The sequence below is a fragment of the Alexandromys fortis genome, unplaced genomic scaffold, assembly GCF_014885135.2.
Source record: "Alexandromys fortis isolate MF-2015 unplaced genomic scaffold, M_Fortis_MF-2015_v1.1 scaffold_165, whole genome shotgun sequence".
NCBI classification, from domain to species: domain Eukaryota; kingdom Metazoa; phylum Chordata; class Mammalia; order Rodentia; family Cricetidae; genus Alexandromys; species Alexandromys fortis.
Genome location: NW_026068038.1, coordinates 2274705 through 2300388, shown reverse-complemented (window position 1 = coordinate 2300388; position 25684 = coordinate 2274705). Strand labels below are relative to the sequence as shown.

The 25684-nt window shown below is 47.0% G+C and overlaps 1 protein-coding gene and 1 pseudogene across 12 annotated transcripts in view; both read right to left on the bottom strand.

Moving 5' to 3' along the window:
- Positions 1-25684, bottom strand: part of Banp (BTG3 associated nuclear protein) — a 75067-nt gene that overhangs the window by 44262 nt on the left and 5121 nt on the right. For all 12 annotated transcript variants that reach the window (XM_050165223.1, XM_050165226.1, XM_050165231.1 and 9 more), the window contains exons 2-4: positions 7785-7924; positions 5547-5638; positions 2196-2395 (exon numbers count right to left, since the gene is read on the bottom strand). In XM_050165223.1, the coding sequence (XP_050021180.1) occupies positions 2196-2395; positions 5547-5638; positions 7785-7854 (362 nt within the window). In that variant the 5' untranslated portion in view covers positions 7855-7924. The remainder of the gene's footprint in view (positions 1-2195; positions 2396-5546; positions 5639-7784; positions 7925-25684) is intronic.
- Positions 17277-22689, bottom strand: LOC126515526 (protein PALS2-like; annotated as a pseudogene).

Below are 25684 nucleotides of genomic sequence, written 5' to 3'. Positions count from 1 at the left end.
TCATCCAGGACAAAACTGCCTTTTAGCTGTTTCTAGAAACCAGGCTATGCCCCACGGCCCAGGTTCTGTGTGAACAATTCTCCTTTCTTCTCTGTGTCTATCCATCAATGAAGTCATTCACCCTTCACTGAAATCCTGGGATTCAGCTCTCAGCCTCCAGGCAGCTCTCAAGCTTCCTGTTAACAGCCTTCTAGAGAACATGGCCCCTGTCACCACCACACCAAAGTAGAAAAGTGGCCCAGATCTCCATCTTTCTAATAAGGAAACTGGGGCTCAGAAATGTCTAGGACCTGGGACTATCTAACCAGGTGAGCCTGACACCCAGTGCTTCCAAACACGGAATTCCAAAGCTTGTGCCCTTGAGGCAAGGCCACAAAAACCCACCCTCTCCTACTCCAAGTCCTCCTATAACCTAGCAGAACTAGAACAGAGAAAAAGATGTTCTCCAGTTCCTGAAGACAGTCTGTTCCAGAAGTGATAAGGACTGAAGTGTTATGGCCAAAACAGGCAGTACCATCTGAGGGAAGAGGACCACTGCCTTTTTAATCTCCTGCTGAAGACATCAGTGCTGTGTGGTGCAGGCCCAGAAGCTCAGGAGTCAGTGTGACAGATGTGGCTACCAGAGTCTAAGTGTGAACAGACAGGCTAAGGTGTCCTTCAGTGCCAGAAACAATCTCATCTAACAAACACCCTCCCACAAATGCTCCAGTCCTGAGCATTCCCATGAAGGCTGTGTCGTCCCATGTGGAATTCAGACAAAAGACATCCTTGCGGTTTATATGCAGCTTGAACTTTCTAGGAATTCAACTACTGTGTCAGTCTAGAAAGACCTACACTTTGCATCACTGGAAATGGCACAGAGAATTCGCCATTCTCAACACTCCACTGCCCACTGGCGATGTCTACAACCACAGCCTCAGCCCAGAGACGCTACTAGAGGCTTGTCTCCCATCCATCGCTGCTGCCATCCACTCCGTCAACTCTTACAGCTCTATTTCTGAACAGTATGTTTGGGACAAAGGGGTATTTCAAAAACAACTGCCTTAAGAGGCAATCGGTCATATCAATTGATCAATCAGGCTTAATAGAGAGCCTGCACAGACACTGGCAAGTGTCTGTAGGGAGACACATGGTGAGCTGTGCAGTCCACTTCAGTCTCAAGAGCAACTCTGCCTCCTCAGAGAAGCTAGACACGCAGTTTCCTCCCAACAGAGAGGTAAGAGTGAAGCTGGCATGCTCTGAAGAGCCAGCAACGAGTGGCTCTGCCCCGCGGGCCTCATTAGGAGCCATCTCAGAAAGAGGACGAGGAGGCACTGGTACTCCTGAGCACCCCAAAACCATCCAAAGTAACCCTTACTCCCCCTTCCCACATACTCCCTTCCAAATCCACAAGGCACCTACTGCTGCTCTAGATACCAGTACCTAGCAAGGTGGCACCTAGCAACCACCCACACTGCAGCAAAGTCCCTGGTGTCCTTCTTAGCTTGCTGTGGCTCTCACTGCCACCCCACTGTTCTGTTCTTCGCAGACCCAATAGGCAAGAGGCTGTGGAGCTTGGAGCACAAAGATAACATGTCCCACTATCACAAGCGGATTTCCTCCTATATGCTATAGGAAAGAATGCACACAGCAGGAGCTCTGAGTGGCGCTGCTGCCCGGAGGGATCTCATGCCACACGCCTATGGACCCAGGGATTGGAAGGACACTTTCTGAGGCACCTTTCCATCCCACTAAGCCAAGCATGAAACATCCAAGATAGAATACAAACCATACAAAGCTCTCTAGGAGGAGGCTACAAACCTTCTATTTAAAAATTAGGCACAAAAATGTAAGTCTCAGAGCTAGCACAAAGTTTGCTATGATCAAGTGAAATTTATAAATACCAGCCCTGAAGAAAACATAGGCAATGACCAGCCAGAGGTAGGAAAAGAAAAGAAGCAACATACATGGGCCAAATTCATGGCCAGGTGCAAAAAAAGAAGAGTTCGTCTGCTTAAGCCAAGAAGAACGCTGGAGCAACTCAGGTCGTTCCAGCACAGAGCCTGTGCTTGGTTTCGGTCTAGGTGAAACCAGCACCATGGAAGCACCAGGGCAGATATCCGGGGCCAGGGGAGATCAGTAACAGCGGCGCCTGGGTTGGCACAGGAGCACTTTTCCCAGGGTGGCCTATGGAGCCTTGGCTCTCTGGTACTTACCATCGCACTTTGTTGCAGGTCTGGGTGGCGCCAAGTGGGGAACCAGCCACCATGGGGACCTGGATGGGACTGTGCTGTTTGTTGGTGACCAGGTCTAGCTTTTCTTCCAGAGATTTGCAAGTAGCCTCAAGAGCTTGCAGCTTGGCCTCAATGCTATCCAACCGCAAACATATCGTCTGGTTAATAGAGTACAGGAAAGACTGGAAGTAAAAACAGAAAAGCTTCAGAGAGGGTGTTTTACCCTGGGAGGGGCAAGTCCATGGACCCTAAACAACTGGCTCCTAACTCCACCCAGTCTAGCCCTGGGCCGTGCCTAGGGATTCAGTGAGAAGCTCTGGGCAGTGCCTAGGGATTCAGTGAGAAGCTCTGGGCAGTACCTAGGGATTCAGTGAGAAGCCCAGCCCTCTGTACCAAACAAGACCCTTTTGCAATCTCACCTACACTAAGACCATAGAGTAATAAGCTTACCACTGTGTTCACCCGTAGAGTCACACATTAAAACTACAAAATCAGATTGTACCTAACATCCAAACAACACCTGGAAAACATGGGCCCTGCACTCACATTGTATGAAAATACACACACATATACAAAAAAAAAAAATGGCTTGCCATTCACAGGTATACCCCACAGAAACCTGGTAATGCCCCCCCCCCCCACTTCAAGGACCTTCTAAATAGCAAGCATGCCACCTGGTGGCCCGCAAAAGGAGCAGCCACTAACTACCAAGCTGAAATCAGTAGCCAGCCATGTTTCAACTCAGTCAGGAACATGCAGACCAGAAGGAAAGGCTTTGCTCCTTCAACTGCCAGTCCTGTCAGAAGCCACCACATGCATGACACAGGAGTTCTACTACAGTGAAAAGAGACCTCTAGGCCAGCATTCAGGATGCTGGTTAGCGAGAGGAAATGCAGGAATAAGGCCAGCAACATCTGAAGGAAACAGAATAAGGATTCGACTGGAGGAGAAATGTAGCCTTAGGGACACATCAGAAGGAAGGAACAAGCCTGAGAGAGCAGAGGCTGCAGCTTAGGCTGACCCTAGACCTCAGGACACAGGCATTCAGAACAGACTGATACTCTGCACCTACTCCGAGCTAGTGGGGGCCAGTCTCTCCTCTAACTTGAAAGGGAATTGCAGAATACAATCAAAACCACAACAGTTGCAGCGGCAAATAGCATATCACCAAAGCCTAGTGCATGGGTCCAGGGCACTCGGACCCGCCAACCTTGGCTCTTAAGAACTCTGAGCATCCTTTCCCCTGCTATGCACAGCAGTTGGGAGCAGCTGCAGGAATGCCCTACATCCACCTCTGCTCATCACAGCACAGCAAAGCTAGCAAGGAAAAGGTCAGAGAAGAATTTGACCCTCCCCTGCTAACCGCTCCACAGAACCAAGCACCGAGGTTGTGTGCAGGAGGAAACAAGCAGCAGCATGGACTCGGCTCCAAGTGCCCTGGTCTGGTCGTCAATGGAGGCGATGTCAACAGCGCAGGGAGAGGGATACATCACGAGCACCAAGTGGTGGCCAATTCTTGAGACAAAACCGTGGACCACTATTTTTATAATTGGAGAACATCAATTATTTGCCTTCCAAGTTCTTTTAATAGTTAAACCATTACTTTAACTGAAAGAGAAATGTTCTGCCTGGAGTTTGCGGTTACAGGCTAACTAATGTCTCAAGCAAATCCATAATGAAAGAGGGGAAATAATATTTTCCCTAGCATGGCTCCGCAAGTGAAAATGACCACAAGCAGCTCAGACCTGTCTGTGGAGTTACAGCTGCTAATGTGGCGTGTGAATGTCTTCTGTCCCCTATGCGACAGCACGCACGCAAAGTGCAGCTCCTTCCCTTCTGTTCACAGATGTGTCCTGTGACACAGTGGCGGTCACACTTCACTTGGAAATCTGGTGCTGGCCTTCTGCCCACTGGTCTGAAGTTGTTTTTCACTGAACAGACTGTTTGCTTTTTTCTTTCTTTCTTTCTTTCTTTCTTTCTTTCTTTCTTTCTTTCTTTCTTTCTTTCTTTCTTCCTTTCTTCCTTTCTTCCTTTTTTGGAGCCAGGGTCTCTCTATGTAGCCCTAGATGTCCTAGAACTCACTTTGTAAACCAAGATGACCCTGGAAGTGAGAGACTACCTGCTTCTGCCTCCTGGATGCCAGGATTTAGAGTGTGCGTCACCAGCCCTGGTCTGTGTAGACATTTTAGTCCCCACTGCAGCTGCCACCACTTTTCCTCGTTACCAGAGTGAACTGAGCACCTCAAGCAGATGCCCCTGACACAAAGGAAGCACAGGGAGAGGACTGGAGTCATCTGAGTTGCTCCTGCAGACTTCTCCTGTGCTAATACTTACCTCTGGTTCTGCAGACACTGACTTGCAAGTAAGCAGAAGCAATTCACTCACTGACTGACTGAGAGGACCTGGGGCCATAGAGACTCTCAGCTTTCCTCCCATCTGAGGCAGGCCTATGTGCACACACAGGAAGACATCTCATTTGTCCTCCCAATTAATGTTTCCTGCCAGGAAAACCCGGCCTACACTTGTTTTTGTTTTTCGAGACAGGGTTTCTCTGTGTAGCTTTGGAGTATGTCCTGGAATCCACTCTGTAGACCAGGCTGGCCTCAAACTCACAGAGATCCGCCTGCCTCTGCCTCCCAAGTGCTGAGATTAAAGGTGTGCGCCACTACCGCCCAGCACTGGCCTGTGCTTTATGCAGCATTTCAGGGGCATCTCTGTGCCATTTACTGTGGCATCATCTGGGAAGAGGATCTTCATAGATGCATTTCAATAATTAAGATCATCCAGGCCTAGGTGAGGGTAGGCCTCAGACATAGACTTTAATGACAAGACTGGGCTACCTGGAGGTCACAGCATAGAAGAGGCAGGAAGAGCCTCCCCTGGGATTCTAGAAGGTATGGCCCTGCCACTCCAGGGCTGTAAGAGGGTCACTTCTGCTGTTCTAAGCCTAAATTGATGGTAGAAAATCGACACAGGCTGGGCGGTGGTGGCGCACGCCTTTAATCCCAGGCAGAGGCAGACGGATCTCTGTGAGTTTGAGGCCAGCCTAGTCTACAGAGTGAATTCCAGGACAGACTCCAAAGCTATACAGAGGCAGGCAGATCTCTGTGTTTCAAGGTCAGCCTGGTCTACAAAGCAAGTTCCAGGACAGTTACACAGAGAAATCCTGTCTCAAAACAACAAAAACAAAAAGGAAGGAAAGATGTCTCAAAACAACAAAAACAAAAAGGAAGGAAGGAAGGAAGGAAGGAAGGAAGGAAGGAAGGAAGGAAGGAAGGAAGGAAGGAAGGAAGGAAGGAAGGAGAGAACACTGCACACAGGACCACACGGTACCTTTATAGAGGGATCCTGGCAATTGATCTCAAGTCGCTGGCGCTTCAAAGCAGGTTCATCATCATCTGTCACGACATGATTCTCCAAAACAACTGAAATGCAACCACAGAGACAGCAACTGGCGTGAACACGGTAAGATCCTCAGGGCTCTTTACAACTACAGCCAAGCACAGGGCTGGCACCTCAATCACTTTGTTAAAATTCTCAGCCAGGAAGAAAAAGGGCCTCCCTCACCCCACAAAAACATCAGAGCACCCAGTCAATGCTCGCCAGAGGCAAAACCACACTAAACTCCATTCGTGACATTTATTCAGTGTGTCTGCGGTCAAAAGCACCCTCACCTAGCCTTTGGTCCTGGGCCCACTCCCAACATGGGGCTGAGAGGCACATATGTGCTGACAGTCACAACTCTCTCTGCGTGTCATATGCCCCCAAACTAGCACAGCAAACACGCTGAGTTATGTGGAAGCTGCAGCCGCTCAAGGACTGCCTGCCAGCAGCTCCTGCTGCTTTCAGATGAGCAAGGTAACCCCAATTCCAGGCTCTGCAGTACCAGCCCAACTTTCTAATCTCATCTAAAACTAAGTACAAAACAAGGTCAAAGAGTGCCAGAGTCAAAGAGCAGCAGCACCCTCCGTGACCTTATCTCTGCAAACTGCACTTCTGTTGACCTCAGCCATATAGTCCTTTTCTCTACACAGGAGCAATCATCTCTTTCCATCTCTCTCTGTCTCTCTCTCAATACACACATACACACACACATTTATTTTTGCTTTTCAAGACAGGGTTTCTCTGTGTATCTCTGGCTGTCCACTGTAGACCAGGCTAGCCTCCAACTCCTAGAGCTCCGCCTGCCTCTGCCTTCCTCCCAAATACTGGGATTAAAGGCGTGTGCCACCACCGCCCAGCTAGCAGTCATTTTAAGACTTATTTCTATTTATGTACATACATCTATGAGAATGTATGCCACATGTGTGTGGGTGCCCTCAAAAGCCAGAAAAGGGTATCAGTCATTGGAGTTGGAGTTTCAGGTGGTCATAAGCCATCTAACATGAGAAAAGAACTCATGTACTCTGGCCTGACACAGGTCACCTTCACAGATCTACTAATTCATAATTGTGGAATTCTGTACTCAGCATTTGTTACTGACCTTTATGCCATGAATGTTTTCATTCACTAGTTCAATTTTCTCCCATCTCCTTGCCTGCATGTGCACTTCTCCAGCCTCTGTGCGCTCACTCACCTCAGAGAGGACAAGGTTCTGCCATCTACAGATCTGTGTGAGAGAGCGCACGCGCACACGTGTGCATATATCACATGTGTACATGAGCAATGAGTCTGCTATTCTAAAACAGTACAGGCAAAGGTTTCTCACAGATGATGCTCCCCAGAAGTCTTATCAGATTATCACTTCTGTAGAGTCTCCTTAAATAGACACTCGGCTAAAGTTTCCAAGGGTTTTGCATTTACAATCATTAGAAAATGGCTGGTCTCAGCAGAAGTCAGGGCGTCTGTTTTCAAGCAGTCAGTATAGGGATTAGGTACTAGGACTTTTCTGAAAAATAGTGTCTTACCAAAATGTTACATGCACATAGCAGCTCTACTCTGGGAACTGGCCCTGCAAAAAATTATTTGCCCAGATACATGTGCAAGATCTTCCCTAGCAGAGTCCACAGAGAAGAGAAGCAGGGCTAAGCACATCACACAGCATCTAGGTGGTCAATAAACTAGTGCAAGCCTGTGAGGAGAATGCCAGTCACTGAAGAACCGTGGTTACCAGTCCTCCAGTGTAATTCTGCAGGGCCCACTGCAGCAGCGAGCTACACACAGGAGGTCTGTAGTTACCAGCCCTCCAGTGTAAGTCTGCAGGGCCCACTGCAGCAGCGAGCTACACACAGGAGGTGGAGTGAAGTAAGAGCCACAGGTCCCACACATGGCAGCAGCATCAGAAGGCATCATGGAACAGGTAACAAGTACACGATGGTACTCATGCTGCGCATGAGTAGCTGTACTGCTGGAAACAAACCTGGGGGCCAGATAGAAAAGTAAGCAGGTGCTGTGTGTATGCGCGCACATGTGTACCCACACACATGCACTCGTGCAGCACTGCTTACATCCAGAGTTTCTACACAGAGCCGGCACCACTGTGAGTCTGCTCTACTGCGGGAACAAGGTCCAGCAGAGGCTTTTGATCCTGAGGCGACATGAGAGAGTTTATCTGCTGTCTCACAGCTCTACCTGGGTGGTCAGGACTCAGGTCTTCCACTGCAATCTGAACCACATCCGCCAGGTCCTGTTCTGACATCATCCAGAACACGAGAAAAGGGGCACACCAGTAAGCGAGAATCCAGAGGTCACAGGGTTGGGCTTTCTGTCACCTGCAAGAACCACAAGGGAAGATTAACAGTCATGGTGTGGAATAGATCACTAGCCCTGTGTGGACAAGGAGTCTTAGAAGTCTGCAGGTGCTTCACTACAGGGCTCTACTTGTTTTCTGAGCACTCAGAAATGCTCAGATAAATAAATAACTAGCTGCTTTTCTCCTTTAAAATGAAAGAAAGAAAGAAAGAAAGAAAGAAAGAAAGAAAGAAAGAAAGAAAGAAAGAAAGAGGGAGGGAGGGAGGGAGGGAGGGAGGGAGGGAGGGAGGGAGGGAGGGAGGGAAATGGGATGGGCTATCCCCAGCTGAAAGCCTCATGTCCCCACTCCCCCCTCAAGCCTTCTGTCCTAAGCAGGTTTGGAGCCCTCACATCAAGCCTAGCATCTCCATGGGCCCCAGCTGCCTACAGGAGCACTGTCAATCACTACCATCATGCCTCAGTTTCCTCAGTGATTATCACAGCCTAGAGAACCAACCAGTGTCATAGCTGCATAGCCCTCCAGCCCCCAAGAACCTCCCCTAGCAGATCCATCTGTGACTTTTTTCCAACTGCTGTGATGTTTTGATTAAGCCACCAGAGACCTTAGGCTCCAACATGAAAGTGAGACCAGGTCCATCAACCCAGATCTAAATAAACAGTTGCAAATAAATAGTTAGACCAAGATAGACAGAACTCAAAAGCAAACAAATACAACAGGTAGAATCATAACAAAAGCAATGGGAAAACAACTAGGAACACCAAGAGAGTAGAAAAGATTAAAGGGAATGTTCAAGCCCACACTACAGAAGACAGGTGAGGAAGGCCCAACGAGTGATCTGGGAAACAAAAGGAGCAAGTCAGGGCCATGGAGTGGGATCTCAGAACCAGAACCCAAGAGCCTCCTAGGGCTGGGGTGCAGGTAAGCAATAACAAGCACAAGGCCCTGGGTTCCAAAGCCAGGACAGAAGGGGGGGGGCTCCTGAAAGTGCAAGTGGGGCTAGGGGTTGCTGATATCACTTATTGAAAGGGTATGCTAGATACCTAGAGGGAAACGAACTTTCCCTTATACATCCAAGCAAAAGACTAAGTGGCTTACAACACAAAGAGAATTCAATTAAACCAGGAAAAAGAAAATGGATCAAAATATTTAAGATACTACAAGAGGGACTGGAGAGATGGCTGAGCAGTTAAAGATACTGCTCTTCCAGAGAATCCCAGATCCAGCTCCAGTACCCATATAGCAACTCACAACCATCCTTCACTTCAATTCTAGGGGATCTGATGCCCACTTCTGGCCTCTCATGGTACTGCATGCACATTACAGACAGGCATACATACAGACAAAACACTCATACACATACAATACAATAAAATGATACTATCAGAAAGAAATGTGAGCCAAGAATTTTATATCTAAACAAAAATCACTATCAAGAGTAAAGGCAGAAGACTCTGATCCACATACACTGTCTAGGAACAGCACCCCATACACAAACTCGTTGTAAAGAATATGAAAAGCCAGGTGGTGGTTGCACACATCTTTAAGCCCAACACTGGGAAGAAGAGGTAGGCAGATCTCTGAGTTTAAGGTCAGCCTGGTCTACAGAGCTAATTCTAGGACAGTCAGGGCCACACAGAGAAACCCTGTCTCATAAAGTCCATAAATAAATGGATAGATGGATGGATGTATGGACGGACGGACGGACAAACAGACAAACAATCTACAAAAAAAGACAAAACAAACACAAAACTTCAGAAAACCAAAATCAGTAGAAAAGACAGTCTGTCGCACAAATTCTAATTGGTCTTAATAATAAAATCCTGGAGTCAGATATTAGGAGGTGAAAGCTAAAAAGAAAAGAGCAACTAGTCACTAATTCTTACCTCTATGAAATCCTCAGATCGAATGGAGTATCCTGTCTCTACAAGTCCTCAGACTGAATGCTAAGCTCCTGTCTCCTCCTGCCTTATATTCCTCTCTCCACCCAGCCATATCACTTCCTGTCTCCACCTCCCTAGTGCTGGGATTAAAGGTGTGAGCCAGTACCACTTGGCTGTTTCTCTTTTAGACTGGATCAATCTCTATAGCCCAGGGTGGCCTTGAACTCACAGAGATCCTATTGCCTCTGCCTCCTGAGTTCTGGGATTAAGGGTGTGTGCCACCACTGTCTGGCCTCTATGGCTAACTAGTGTGGCTAGCTCTCTGCACGCTGATCTTCGGACAAACTTTATTTGTTAAAGCGCAGACAAAATATTACCACAGACAGTCAGCTGAGGGTATGAGGGAAAGCATCCTTGCACCGCCCCCCATAACAACTATTTCAATTGAGAGAACACAACTACAAAATCAATTATAACAATCTTCAGTAACTGTTGCGAGGGGCACTGGGAGTCCCAGCTAAGTAGCTGGGGCTGTATTGTGCAATACTGACTAGTCACAGCCCTGCAACACTGCTGAACACTCCTGAGAGTGGAGAAGCTGACACAGGGGCCTGAGAGTGGTTCCGTTTATGTCTAGGTTAATCTGAGCAGGAAGGACAATCGTGGATGTCAGTATATGGTAGCACACTGTGCCCTGTCCAGTCAAAGGGCAGAGGTGGCAGAGGGCCCTGCAGCAGTGTGTGTCCCTGGAGCCTGACTGTGGTGCTGAAGGTCCAGTCCTCAACAGGAGGAAACCTGACTCCTTGAAGAAAGGGGTAATTACAGATTTCAGGCAAGAAGCACACAAGGTGGGCTTGGACTTGCCAGACCACATGTAAGACACTATGAAAACCACGGGGCTCCCATCTGAAGGAGGCCTTCATCAGACTGTTGTGAAGACACCACAAACACTTCTAGGCTCAATCTACAGGGCACATGGACCTACTTGAAGGAGCTACTTTGAACAAACACAAAAAAGCTGACAGTCACCAAGTGTAACAGTTACAGTGGGGTGATGAGATCCTTGAAATGCATGAGCTGTTTTTGTCACCAATACTTTGGGAAAGAGGGTGCCAGAGTCTCGAGTCTCACCTTGCAAGAAATGAAATAGATGATACCCCCCCAAAAAAAGTGCTGTCCTCTACCACAGATGTCACATCTCATCACCACAGTAATGGGAAATTTCTGCAGGAAATTCAAGCAGACTTTAAAAACTGACAAAACTGGTCAGGCAGTGGTAGTACACATATTTACTCTCAGCATTTGGGAGGCAGAGGCAGGAGGCAGACAGATCTCTAAGTTTGAGGCCAGCCTAGTCTACACAGTGAGTGCCAGGACTATTTCACAGAGAAACCTTGTCTCAAAAAACAAAAGCAGGGGGGCTGAAAAGATAGCTCAGAGGTTAAGAGTACTGGCTGCTCTTCCCAGAGGACCTGAGTTCAATTCCCAGAAACCACATGGTGGCTAACAACCATCTTTAAGGAGATCTGGTACCTTCTTCTGGTATGCAGGTATACATGTAGACAGAACACTGTATACATAATAAATAAATAAATCTAAAAAGAAGACACAATCCCTTTGTTTAAAAAAAGAAAAGGAGACAAAATTAAGAAAAGGGCAATACAAGCCAACAGCTAAGACGCAAGTCTGGTCATGCTACAGTGAGGCGTGTGAGAGACACAAACACAAGAATGCATCACCACACCCTAACACGCGATTTTGTTTGCATTTTATTTAATCAAAAGGGTTCTTCAAAGGAAACCTGAAACAAGGAAAAATTACTTGCTAAACATAGGCTAATTCTTTTTTTCACAGTAATAGGAAAGGCCAGGAAACTTATGAAACTGAGTATAAGGAATCAATCAGTCCCAAGAAAAAGCCAAAACATGGACAGATGCTCCACCTGCTGGGTAACTGGAAACACACAAAGCTGACAAGGTATTGAGCCCCAAACAGTTTGCCAGGGCCTTGGAATGACCTCCTTCCAGCATTTACACATATTGAAGATTCACTCAAAAAAGAACTATAATAGAAGGCAAGGTGGTGTTTTTAGCAGCAGAACAGCTGAGCAGTGGTACACCACGCACTGTGCAAGGAGTGGCTCCAAGCATTGCTCTGGGAGCAGAAAGAGCAGGAGAGGAGAAAGGAGACAAAACAGAAATGCACAGGACACGCAGACTCTAGAGGCTCAATGGCCTGAGACACGTGGGTGGAAAGGAGCCCACTATTTCTCCTCTTCCTTCCAGCAGATGCACAGTGACAGGGTCAGGGTGACACCGGGACATCGTCATCCACCATCCCAACGCTGGTCCATTCTGCTGTCTTCACCCTCAGTCTAAGTACTGTCCCCAGATGAGGAAAGACAGACCTAGGTCGAACTGGAAGCACAGAGCAGCGACTGCTGAGATAATGTCCCTCATGCCATACACAAATCCTGTCTTCTCGCTTCCTAATCGAGAAGCATCAGCTCTGGGCAGAGGCAGCGATCTTCACCTTCCTAAAGCCGCCCAGCCAAATTCAGCACTACACTGAAAACAGTCCAGGGTCTAGCAAATCCAAAGAGCTGGAAATGCAATACAGTAGACCCTTTTCCAGGAAAATTTAGACAGGCAAATCTGGAATTCTCAAAGCTGTGCAGATACTAGAATCACCAGAATCCCTGCCTCAGTATCTCCGGGCAGATGGTCACCAGACAGACTCACCTTTCCAGCTTCACCTACATCAAGTGCAACTACAAGGCCTCTCCAACCCATGGCCCACAAGCCGCATCCACCACAGAAGAGCAATAAATGCTGCCCCATACAAAATCATTAATCTGCTTAACACAGCAAAGTTTTGTTTGGGGGAGGTTTACTTGATGGTGTGGCTTTTGTGCGTGAACCTCATAGATGACAATGTCTATCACAATGTCAAAAGATTGGACAGTCCTAGAAGCCTACCCAAAGAGACACAGGTACAGAAACCTCTGGGAACAAACCCTCAAGAGAGAGCTGGCCTACAGCCTTGGCCTTCTCCAGGCCCAAACACAGAAACTCATGAAGAGCAAAGGAAAGAGCCAGTTCCTCACATATGTGGCTCTGTCCCGTTCCGAGGCCACCTGCTATGGAGAGCCTTGTAAGATAACCGGCTGGTCTAAAGCTGCCTACTCTGGCCCTGCAGGCTACTCACAGACATCTCTACCACAGATTCCATGAGCAGCGCCTGCCTCTCCTAAGGAGCCAATGAAAGTGGCTTTCCAATGCCCAACCCCAGCATCTTCCCGCTTTTGAAAAGCTCTGTACGTGGTCTAAGAAAACACTCTGAAGTGGCCATAAAACCCCGAACCCTGACCTCCACCAAATGAGGACACCACTGCTCCCCTAGCTGTTTACCCAAATGCTTCTGTTGCCAAGATAAAAACATTTAAAATTCTGCTAGCAGTGAAGGTTTCAATAGAAAAAACTAGGGCAAGAAGCCCAAGAAAACTGGAACAGAGAGCGGTACGTGCAGTTACCATTTTGGCAAATTAACTTTGCCGTTTCTCAGAAGGCCTGGGGAGAATCCAGTCCTAATGTAATAAAACAGCTGGACTAAGACTAATGTTCAATAAAGATTCGGAATGCAATTACCAGTTAGAGTCCTGGAGCTCCCAGGGTGCATGAGGAAAAAGGCAGTCCACCAAAGGCAACCCAGGCACTCAGCAGGGGTGCAGGAAGATGAGAGGTGGCCCAGCCATGTGTTAACATAGAAGAACGATTTAATCATGCCCCCCCAACGCACCAAGAAAGGGGCAGCAGCGGAGAGGTCAGCGGGTAAGAGGACAGCCGTCCCTTCCACAGAACTGCGTGTGTATGTCCTCCTGTGCCTACAAGAGGTGCGCAGCAGTACAGGGTTTGCAGCTGAACATTTCTTCCCCAATGCTGGGTCTTGAACCCAGAGACCCAAGCCACCGATCTAATAATCTAGTAAGGTCTTCTTCGATCCATCTCACGCAGACCACTACTTTATAACTCCTGTCCCCACCCTCCCCCCCTGACTCCTCAGCGCTCCTCCCTGAACCTTGCTCCTGGATTACAAGTCACACTTCCTCCACTCCCAGGGTTCTGTCCAGGGTGCCCAATGCCCTAGGGCACTCAGTGAAGTCCCTCTTCTCCCTCCGGGCACTGCTTCTGAGCCCCTCTCCTCTGAGTTTCACACTTCTTCCCACCAGGCTGGTCCAGCTCCGTGGTTTCTCTCTCTCCCACAGGGCTCTCTACAGGACACATGGCACCCTCCCTGGGCTTCCTGCAGGACTGTTCCCTTGGGCCACTGTTCTTCCATCTCAGTCTGCTCCCTATCAACTCCCTGCCAGGATGCCCAGGGCAGCGCCCTCTCTGCTCAGTGGGCCCTGCCCTGCAGGCCTGCTACTGGGCCAGAAGCTGCACACACCCAGCTGGCACTGCAGTACTCCCCAGCCCTAACCTCACTAAAGGCCAGCACAGCTGCTGGACATCTATCTCCTTGGACATGAGCTCCAAGCACCGATCACAGTCCTTCCCACCATCTCAACTGTCAGCAGTGGCCAATGGTACCCGTCAGCTTGGGCCAAAGCCTCACGCCTGGGTGGTTCTTCCATGCCCTCCTACAGATACTGGTTCCAGCTTTTCATTGCCTAACACCTGGACTCATGCAGCTCCCGGGGGTTCTCTACCTTCTTCTGCTCCAGTTAACAGCAGGTCAAGGGCCACATCAGATAGATGAGATTTCCTTAACACGTTGCAAAGGCATGAGGACAGCTTCTGTTCCCTCAACAGATGGTTATCCACCAGCACATTCCTATTGGGAGCTCTTCCTGGACCTACTCAGCCACCCCGCCTCTTCCCCCAGCTCATAAGGAACAGCCCGGTCTAGGCCCTTCCAGCCAGTGGCCCCTTCCCCCTTTCCCACATTCTCTCAGGCTCCTCAGTGACAACAATCATACCTGAAGGACACTAGCACCCACCTTTCCAGTCTCCCGCCCTGCCTTGTGATGAGCACTTTCCTCTGGCTTACAAATACCTGCTTTGCTGCATCTGCCTCCCATGCCCTGCTGAAAGCTGAGCCCCAGTGGAGCATCTAAGCAGCCTGCACAAAGCCTGGTCCATGCTGGCATCCAGTATATATGGCTGAGATGGGCCCAATGGAAGGCACAGTGTGCATGCCAGCCACATATGCCATACGACACCAACATTGCCACTGAGAATCCCATCTACCCTGAGCTGGCCAGTGCAGACAGTGTACTGTGTGGAAATGCCATGCTGTGCTTCTTTACTACATACGATCACGTCAGCACCACAGAAACTAACATTATCATATTTCCATAAAAACTAAAGCCAGACATGGTGGCACACAAGTGTAATCCCAGCACTTGGGAGGCAGAAGTAGGCAGATCTTTCTATGAATTCCAGTTCACCTTGGTCTACAGGACATGTTTCAGTCAAGCCAGGGCTACATTGTGAGGTTATATCTCAAACACACACACACATATTAAAATTAAATTAAAAATATGAACTAAGATCTTCAAAGCCGTTGTGCCTACGCCCTGGTCTCCACAGGACTACACAATGGTTAACTACAAAAACCCAACTACTTAACTATATATGAGTGACGAGCTGACTGTCACAGCCAGCAATGAAGCATGGTGACTGAATATTTAACGACAAACATTATTTTTAAATTTTCAAGTATGTGCAGCCTCCATAAGAGAAAACTACAAGTATTGACACAGAAATTTTTAAAAGCTATTTTGAGGAATTTGAGATGGAAGAGTAAGTTCAAAGTCCACTGGACTAAAAGCCTGTCTCACTGGGCAGTGATGGTACACACCTTTAATACTAGCACTTGAGAGGCAGAGACAAGTGAATCTCCAAGCTCAAGGCCAGTCTGGTATATATAGTGAGTTGCAGAACAGCCAGAGCTAGAGAGAAACCCTGTCTCAAAAAAAAAAAAAAAAAAAGTTAAAAACAAACAAAAAAAAATAAGCAACTAATTTTATTGTTTTTTTTGTTTTTCAAGACAGGGTCTCTGTAGCTTTGGAGCCTGTCCTGGAACTAACTCTTGTAGATCAGGCTGGCCTGGAACTCACAGAGATCCGCCTGCCTCTGCCTCCAGAGTGCTGGGATTAAAGGCATGTGCCACTGCCGCCTGGCTAGTGACTATTTAAAAAGACTGTCTCAGATACAAAAGTAAACAGAGGATTGCGGGGCAAGCTCAGTGGTGAGGCACAGGCTGGATCGCCAGCACAGGTGGGTGAGGGGACAAACAACACTACTTAGACTATAAAGCCTCTCTCTAGGGGTAAAGTTCAAAAGGGGACACCAGAGTGTCAGCTCTGGTGACATGGAGAAACAATGAAGGCAGCACAAAGACAAGGACTGATCAAAGGCTCACTGCACTTCCCCGCCAGGGTTTTCTCAGTCAAGGCATGAACCACATCATATAGGAAGTCCAATGGCTTCTTTCCCGTCAGGCTGGAGGACAGACTTCTCAGAGCTGTTTCTCACATCAAGCCTCTCCAGGAGCTCTCAGGCCACATCTGGCTTGGTGGGGGTATTTCCACAGGAAGCAGGATAAAGCAGCCAGACAGACACACAGCCCTGGACTGGAATGACACACCGGTCACCTGACGCCTGTCCAGCAGCGAGTCTAACAAGCCTACTGCACATGCCACCAGGGAAAAGCCTAACATGTTCTTGATGTGTCTGGAAGGGGCTGTGGAAAACATCTACACCTTGTCTGATCTCACTTTATAGAAAAATAAAAAAATAAATGCTTGATTGTTGGCAAAAAGCCGTAAGACCAGGAGCAGCTCTTAGTACAAGAGAACAGATGCAGACGGCACACACTGTATGTGAAAAAGGCACTCAGAACCAACTGCAGGAAAGGGAAGAATGCATTCTGGGCCCCTGAGTCCCACAGCGTTCCTAACGTACCGCTTTGCCCTAGAGACTCCAGAGTCCATGAGAGCTGGAATGCCAAGTTCACAATGCCATAAAAATCTGGACAGACAGGCATAGTGATACCCACTTTCCATTCTAGTTCTTGGGATGCAGAGGCAGGGGGATCACTGTGAGTTCAAGGCCAAACTGGTGAACATACACAGCAAATTCCAGGTTGCCTAAGTTACATAGTGACTGTCTCAAAAACTAAATTAATTAAATTAAACATAAATAAAAATCAGGACAGTGGTGATACTGCCTGTCCACTTAAAGAAGTAGCAAACTGGTACTCAGGCAGCCAAGTCTCCAGGAACATGGGAACTGCTGAGGCATCAAAGATTACCCCAATCCTTTCAAGACACAGGAGCGCTAACCAAAAGAAATAAAAATTCAAATGCCAGGAGGTCAGCAACAGGATGCATTTTATTAACTACAGTACGTGGAAAGGTTCAGCTTGCTTCTTCCCCCAAAACATATCTGAGATGAAATTTAAAATAAAGAGAGAGATGGGGGCTGAAAAGATGGCTCAGCTGGTAAAGCGCTTGCTGTGCACATGTGAGGATCTGGGCTTAGGTCCTCAGAACCCACAGAAAGGCTCACAGGGCTGGGGAGGCAGAGGCAGACCTCTAGGTTACTTGGCCCACCAGTCTAACCAAAGTGATAAGCTGTAGCACGATTAATAAAAACCCAGAGACAGATATTGGGGTTCAACCTGAAGGTCAGAAAAGCAAAGCAGCCAGTCACTGGCTCTTACCTCTACCTCAGTTCGAAATAGCGATCCTGCCTCCAAAAATCTCAGAATGGGACTGTGTGTGAGAGCTGTCTCCTCCCGTTTTGTAATCCTCCCTAGTGCTGGGATTAAAGGCGTGCACCACTACTGCCTGATTCCTATGGCAAACTAGTGTGGCTACTGGGATTAAAGGTGTGTGTCACCACTGCCTGGTCTGTAAGGCTGGTCAATGGGGCTGCTTTACTCTTTGATCTTCGAGCAATCTTTATTTATTAAAATACAAATGAAATGTCACTACAATATACTCCAGGCTCAGTGACAAACAATGGCTCAGAAACTAAGACAGAATGACAGAAGATACCCAGTATTTATCTGACATTCACATGCATGCATACACACCACAGAATGAACGAGTGAAACTGTGTCAGACAATGGCAATCAGACTGTAAGTGATAGTCGGTTGTGAGGAAAAGAGAAAAGGCAACAACTCCTTCTTCTAAGGGTCCTGCCTGACCCCAGAGGAAACATAGGCAACACTGTTTTGAAGGCAGAACCTCTAAAAAATGCTTCAAGGTTGATACTGTTCGGTCTATGTGTCACCTTCTCACACTTCCCCACACACAAACACCTCACCAAACAAGTCCATGGGAGCCAGAGAGACAGCCGGCCATGGGCAGGCCCACACCATGATACCTCCCACAGACCTGCCCCGAGCCGGAACACGAGCAGGGCAACAAGCTTCATCCACTCGTTTCTGCCCCAAGGTTTTCCTCCCAGGCAGTGGACAACAGGCCAGATGTGTGATGGTGCCAGGCAGCCTTCTGGACACACAGGCACAGCTGAAGATTACCTTTTAATTTTTCAAAGTTTTATTTAACTGATAGCCTTATTGAATTATCAGTACACCCAGCTAATAAGGACCCACTGGGGCTCCATTCTTTGTAGTTTCTCAAAGGCTTTGTCTAGATTGTCATTTATGGTGATCACATCAAAGTAGTGGCTGTATGCTCTCTGAATTCATGTGCATTCATTCACTCTTTTCTTCAAATCAGAGCCCATCAAAAGCTTGCTGGTGATTCCTGCATCCACTACAGCCTTGTGCATAGCACACAGGGTCTGTAGCTCTGGAGCAGCAATAAATACCACATAAGGTATGAACTCAGATGTCCTCAACACTTTCAATGCTTGTGGGTTGACGTCTAAAATGCAAGTACATCCAATTTGTACAACTTCAAGGATAGAGTCAATCTTAGTTCCACAGAGGTTTCCTTCATATTCCCCATGCTCCAAATACTTTCCAGCTTTAATATCTACTTCCATCTCTGATTGGGACACAAATTTATATGCCTGTCCATCCTTTTCATCTTCTCTTGGCTTCCGTGAAGTAAATGACACATTGTTCCAAATCTAGCAGGATTCAGCCCTATGAACCTATTTTTCAAGCTTCTTCTGCCCACACCTTGAGCTCCTATCAACACTAATGTTTTTCACTGGAAGGGTGGCAGATTTGCTACTTTCTCATAGATCTGAATTTCATGACAATCAAACTCCTCATTCCTAGATGTGAGGTACATCATCATCTTTTGTTGGTGGTGGTGCTTATAGTTCCAAAAGGGGTCCTGAATTGTCCCAGTCTCTGCGAACAAAAGCCTTTCTCCTCTCTTCCAGGAACTGGCTTGGGATCAGACCAGCACTTCCACCCCGCCCTCTTTCACATGGCTAGCCTGCCACCAATTTGGGGCTTTTCTGTTTACAATCTATAGAATTTCTCTTTTAGAAAACTTCAGTTCTGCTTCTTTGCGGGGTATCAGGCTATCACTGAGTGGATTATAATTGAAATGACACTTGATAAATACCTGTTGAGGAGTAATATCTCTATAACTTGGCAAAATTGTTAGGGTGACACTTCACTAATATTTTTCAGCAGCTCTTGTAATTCCTTTGGATTGTTTCCAACCTCATGTCCATTGACTTCCTTGTATCTCCCGCATGAAGAAGACCTTGTCGATCTATCATTCCTCCATGAAGGATTTGGGAGATTACTAGATCATTATTTTCAACCCTAAATGTTACACCCAATGGCTCTCAAGCTCTTTTGTGAATACCAAGAATGTGATGGCACCTACTGGCAATAACTGATTATTGAGAGAATTATTCTTTTCTGGGCTTGAGGGAGGTGAATCATAACATTTTGATACCATAATACCAAGGGCCTCCAGGAGCGACTGGAGTGGAGATGAGGTTCCTTGAGTGTTCCAACCAGTTCTGCCACATTTTCATCCACACTTATCAAAGGACTGATATCTTCAAGAATTTCATTTGCTAATTCCAAGTTATTATCACTGACAGCTTCTAATTATGAATCTTCAAGCCTCTCATGAGCCTTTTTTGGCAAGGCAGTCACATCTTGCTTGCTGTGTCTGGGTCACAACTGTAGACTGAATCTTTCCTCTTCCCAGAATTTTCCTATTCTCATTGCCCCGCCTCTACATCGAAGATTAAGAAAGCCAAGTATCAGGGCAGATATGATGGTTCAGCTTTTAATCACAACAATAACAATTGGGTAGCAGAAGCAGGCAGACCTCTGTGAGTTTGAGATCAGCCTGGCCTACATGGCAAGTTCCAGGACAGCCAGAGTTACAAAACGAGACCTTGCCTCAAAATACATAAGAAAAAAAAGAGAGAAAAATTCAAGTATCTAGGAGATGGAGGTTCAGCTTAAGTATGTGGCCAGTCAGGTCCTAAACACAACAGTCCCAGGTACAGCTGCCGTGGGAGTGAAATGGCTGGTGTGCTGGGAGGCAGCAGTTGGGACTTCTGGGCTTAGGATCTCCCACATACCACATTTGCTATCCTATCAGAATGTTTGGAGATTGTGTTATTTCTTTTAAAAAAAAAATAAGTTACTGAAAGTTTATTTATTTATTTATTGGTTTTTCAGAGTTTCTCTGTAGCTTTGGAACCTGTCCTGGAACTAGCTCTTGTAAGGCCCAGGTTGGCCTCGAACTCAGAGATCTGCCTGCCTCTGCCTCCCGAGTGCAGGGATTACAGGCATGTGCCACCACCACCTGGCTTATTTTTCCTTTTTTCAAGACAGTCTCTGCTTAGCCCCAGCTGTCCTGGAACTCGCTCTACAGACCAGGTTCAAACTCTGAGATCTGCCTGCCTGCCTATTCCAGTTGGAAGTGTTGGAATTAAAATAATTGCACCACCACCACCAAGCTGAAATTGTATTTTTTATGCATATTACCATACAAAATACTTTTTAATGAAAAAGAACTGTGATTTCCAAATAACAAAGACTTAATAAGAAGTGGCATTGCTTTGCCCTTTACGGGGTTGCTAACCTCCAGGTTACAGCTGCATTCTACAGATTCTACTCAGACCCTGGCAGAGTGGTTGGCTCTGGACGAAGCCCTGACTTCAGCCAGCCTCATACAGAGATGCAGCTGGGAATGGGAGAGAAATGCAGTAGCTTCTGCACACAGCTGTGGATACACGCCTTTGCAGTGACCCTAAAACTCAGCACTTGTTTTCGTTCTTGAAGTCTAACTGCAGCTGGAGCCTGCCACCAGTGGAAACTTGGCACCTGACTTCTTCAAAGCCCACTAATCTGTTCTGCTTGGCAAGCAGATTTCTGAGGCAAATGTAAGCTCCCATTTATCATTCAGAAAGTCCTGCTCACTAAAGTATAAGCAACCTATAGATGCTACTCATGATACATAATGATACTAAAAGCATTATGCCAGGCATGGTCAAGCAGGCTCATAATCCCTGCACTAAGGAGACTGAGCAAGAGTCTTCCGAACTAGGATGTCGTGAAACCCTACCTCCAAATAAATAAACAAAACCTCACATCTTCACGTGCATGTGTGTGTTAACATTAGTACTGATTCCTCTTTGAAGAAGCTGTTTGGCTCACAGTAGTAAATACATCCTAAAAATTCCAATCTCACTTGACAGTTTGTATCACTGACAATAGACTCATTTGGAATGGCAGGCTTTGTACATTTTGTAGGAATATCCATGTTGGTCAGGCTTTCTATTGTAGTGGTCCATAAGAAAGCAGCTAGTTCAGTCCCATAAGAAAGCAGCTTCCTTTCCTGCAGAGGGCTGTCCTAGGAACAATCTCAGTACACAAATGCCCTCGCTGTCCAGGTAATCAAAATGGTGATGAAGTGAGTGCTAACGGCTTCACTGCGACATTAGAACAATCTTTTAAGAACATCTATTTAGGGCTGGAGAGATGGCTCAGAGGTTAAGAGCATGGACTGCTCTTCTGGAGGTCCTGAGTTCAATTCCCAGCAACCACATGGTGGCTCACAACCATCTGTAATGGGGCCTCGTGCCCTCTTCTGGTCTGCTAGCATACACACAAACAGAAAATTGTATTCATAATAAATAAATAAATATTAAAAAAAAAAGAACATCTATTTATTTTTATTCCTTTTAATTATGTGTGTGTGCACATGTGTGTGCATGTGGGAATATGCACATGTGTGCAGGTGCCCTCAAAGATCAGAGGCATCAGATCTCCTGGAACTGGAGTTATAGACAGTTGTCAGCCACCTGACATGGGTGACAGAACTGACCTGGGATCTCTGAGCAGCAGCAAGAGCTCTTAATCACTAAGCCAGCTCTCCAGCCCATCAAGGACAGCCTTGGGTAAAAATAAGGCATTTGATGCTTCACTGTCTTGCAGAGAGCACAAGAGACGGTGTGGTGCCACAAGCCTGACTTGTGTTCAAGCACCAGCAATCTTACCCACCACCAGTTCTGAACCATCGGTCCAAGTGTTGATACAGAAAAACATAAACAACCTCTCAGCATTCTTTTGGCCTCACAGGCCCCTAGGAAAGGTCTTCCAGTTGTCCCAGAGACTGTGGGCCACCCTGATAACCACAGTACTTGGAGCTGGCAGGAACAACAGGCATTGAATCAACCTCCATCTCTGCCTCTCTCTTCACCTTGCCCAGGCTGCAGGACTCCGAGAGTCTATTCCAGAGCTGCAAGCCAGGCTTTCCTGAATTAACCAGTTCTCCCCCAACTTATACTGCTCAATGGGACCACCATCCCACAACTCCTTGGGAAAGAAGTCTGCAGGACCAGGACATCTTGGGCCTGCTCCCTTCAACAATCCTAAGGTACCCTTCTCCTGCTGGTTCCTCTCAGCCTCCCTTCTCTGTTCATACAACACCATACTGCCAAGGACCCTGGGTCCAACACAAGTCACACCTCCCCAGCACACTTGATGGCAGACTGAGAGGAATGTACCTGCCAGCAGCTTCTGAGCACTTTGTCCTACCATGCCCACTCCGGCCCTTCACAGGCACCATCCACCCCCAGCATTAGCCTTCCACAGCTCTGAAGGGCTCCAGCCCTCCCAGTTGGCCTACCTTTGACCTCTGCCTGCTCCTCACTCACAAACTCCATAGAAGCCACACAGCAGCAAACCAGGGCCCACAGGGCAGGTCCAGCTCCCACCTGTTTCTATGCAACCCATGAGCCAAAAGTTGACCTTATATTTTAAAATGGGGGGGGGGGGGACTAAAGATCGCCTCTTCTTTAGGATATAAAAATTAGATGAAATTCAAATTTCAGTCCCCATATAATCACTGGAGCACACAGTACCCATTGTCTACACTATCTGCTGCTTCTGCCATACAGCACATTCAAGAGTGGCTGGGCTGTGCCAGACTACCGGCATCCTGCTCTCCAGCATGTACCCTGCAGGGGTGTTTGCACACTGGGCTCACCAATTGGGGGCCTATTGCAAGGTTACTGGTTGCATTTCCAGAGATTGTGAACAACCTGGACTGTAACCGTGAACCATGGCTTTCAGAACCAGTGACCTAGACCAAGGAGATGATACTTGATAGCTATTGTCTGTACCTTATTAACCAAGGGCAGAGCCACTTCCACACACTTCAAACCGTGGCCTACAAGGCCCAACCTGCACGCTCACGTCCACTACATAAACCAACACTCAGGCATCAATACCAACCCAAACCCCAGCAGTTGTGCTCCTCTGCTGTATGCGCTAATGCTGGCCCACTAAAGTGAGGCTAGACCAAAACAAAGACTCATATATACCTGGCCAGACATAGTGGACCACACCTTTATTCCCAGCACTCCTGAGGCAGAGGCAGGTAGATCTCTGGAATTTTGAGACTAGTCGACATAGTGAGTTCCTGGCCAGCTAAGGCTACAAAGTGAAAACAGCCTTTAAAAAAAGTTAAAAGCAATTTATTTTCAATTGAAATTTCCCGTTGAAATGTCAGAGTGTTAGAACAAACCCCTTGAGCCCAAATAACAGCATCAGATCTGAGCAGCTCAAATGAGCAAGCAAGATGTATACACAGCACATGTGTAAGAATAAGATACTTTGCTGAGCAGGGGGTGACTCACGCCTTTAATCCCAGCACTCGGGAGGCAGAGGCAGGTGGATCTCTAAGAGTTCAAAGCCAACCTGGTCTACAGCGTGAGTTCCAGGACAGCAAGGGCTACACAGAGAAACCCTGCCTCAAAAAACAAAACAAGAAAACAAAAATAAAACAAAAAAGCAAAACAACACATAAACAAGGTACTCCATCTCAATAGTGGTGTCTTCATTAAACCAGACCACGTCCATGCCACTGACTGATCACTCCAAACATGTGGTAATGGCCAAAGATGGTGGACCAGGATATGCCCCCTCCCTGCTTTACAATAAAGCAGGTGTCCTGGAGCAAGTATACCAGGGTACTTCACCTACAAGGCTCTCCCAGTTTCCCAACTCCAAAAGCTCCCAGGTATCTGGTTACGGACTCCAGTTGACCATGAGTAACAGAAGATGACTAGAACGCTTGTCATCAGTTTCAGCTATGGAGCAAGAATCTGTTTGCTTCACAAGAAAAAAAAAAAAAAAAAGAATCACTTAGGGCTAGCAAGACGGCTCAGCAGGTAAAGGTACTTGCCACAGAGCCTGACCTGCCTGAGTTCCATACTTGAAACCCACACAATGGAAGGAAAAAACAGGCTCCTGAAAGTTGTTCTCTGACCTCCATCCACACATGCACGTGCACACACACAGAGTTAAAATTGGAAGCATAAATTACTTAGAGCCATGTATGTGGTGCACACCTTTAATCCCAACACTAGGAGGCTAAAGCAAGAGAGCTATTGCAAGTTTGAAGCCAACATGGTCTGAGTTCCAGGCCAGGAGGGATACATACAGCAGATTTTCTTTAAAGAAAAACTCAAAAACACCAAATCCATTCATCTTTCTGCCTTTGGGAACGTTTTCTTTTCTTCACCATAATCTTCAGGATGAACAGACTGCTTAAACCAATGAACAGTTGAGCTCTGAGCTGTAGGGACTCCCAGGAACCACCCTACCCAGCCTAAAAGGAATATGGGTACAAGAGTCCAGGCTCCTTCACCTTTCAAATAACGTTAACAGAAGACATGGAAAGACCATGCTCAGTTCATGAGAGTCACCCTGCATTTGCACTTAACTTCACCCCTGTGGCCTCTGCCACCAGGCTCCCCTCAGTCTTCCTTAGGGGGAAGGAAATGGCTTTTCCAAGTCAGCAATAAATATTATATATGCTGTATTTTTCTGAGCTTATATTCTGTAGAATGCAGACCCTAGTGTAGAATTATACACAGTGTAGCAAAAACCCAGGAAAACCACATCCACATCAAGAATCTTTTTGCAATTAAAGACATTACTAGGATAATCAGTCAAATGTAAAATCTAGTGTTTAAGCAGCAGAAATGAAAAGCCCTGGTGTGATAATTATACTGAGATTGGAAAGGAGAATGCCTATGTTTTTAGAAATTGTTACCTAAGTACAGAAGGCTTAAGGGACACCAGGGCATAAGTAAACTTGTCTTCTCTGAGAAGTGACACCTGAAACACAGGTGGAAAATACACAACCCATTCCTGGGATTATTTAAAGCAAATATCCCAACCCTGTTCCTGTTCAAAAGACCGTGGGCTTTTAAAACTCCACGGCTGTGATGGAAAGGGAGGGGCCTCCAGGCTTTAAGTGGTAGAAAAGGGTGGCCCCTAGATCTGAAGTGATAGGAAAGGGTGGCTTTGGGTCTGAAGACCGTAAGCCACATTCTGAAAGGCTATCACTGATGTATTCATCTTTCAGGAATAAACTATAATTCCATGAGGGTGCCTGAGCCAGTGAGACAATAGCTTC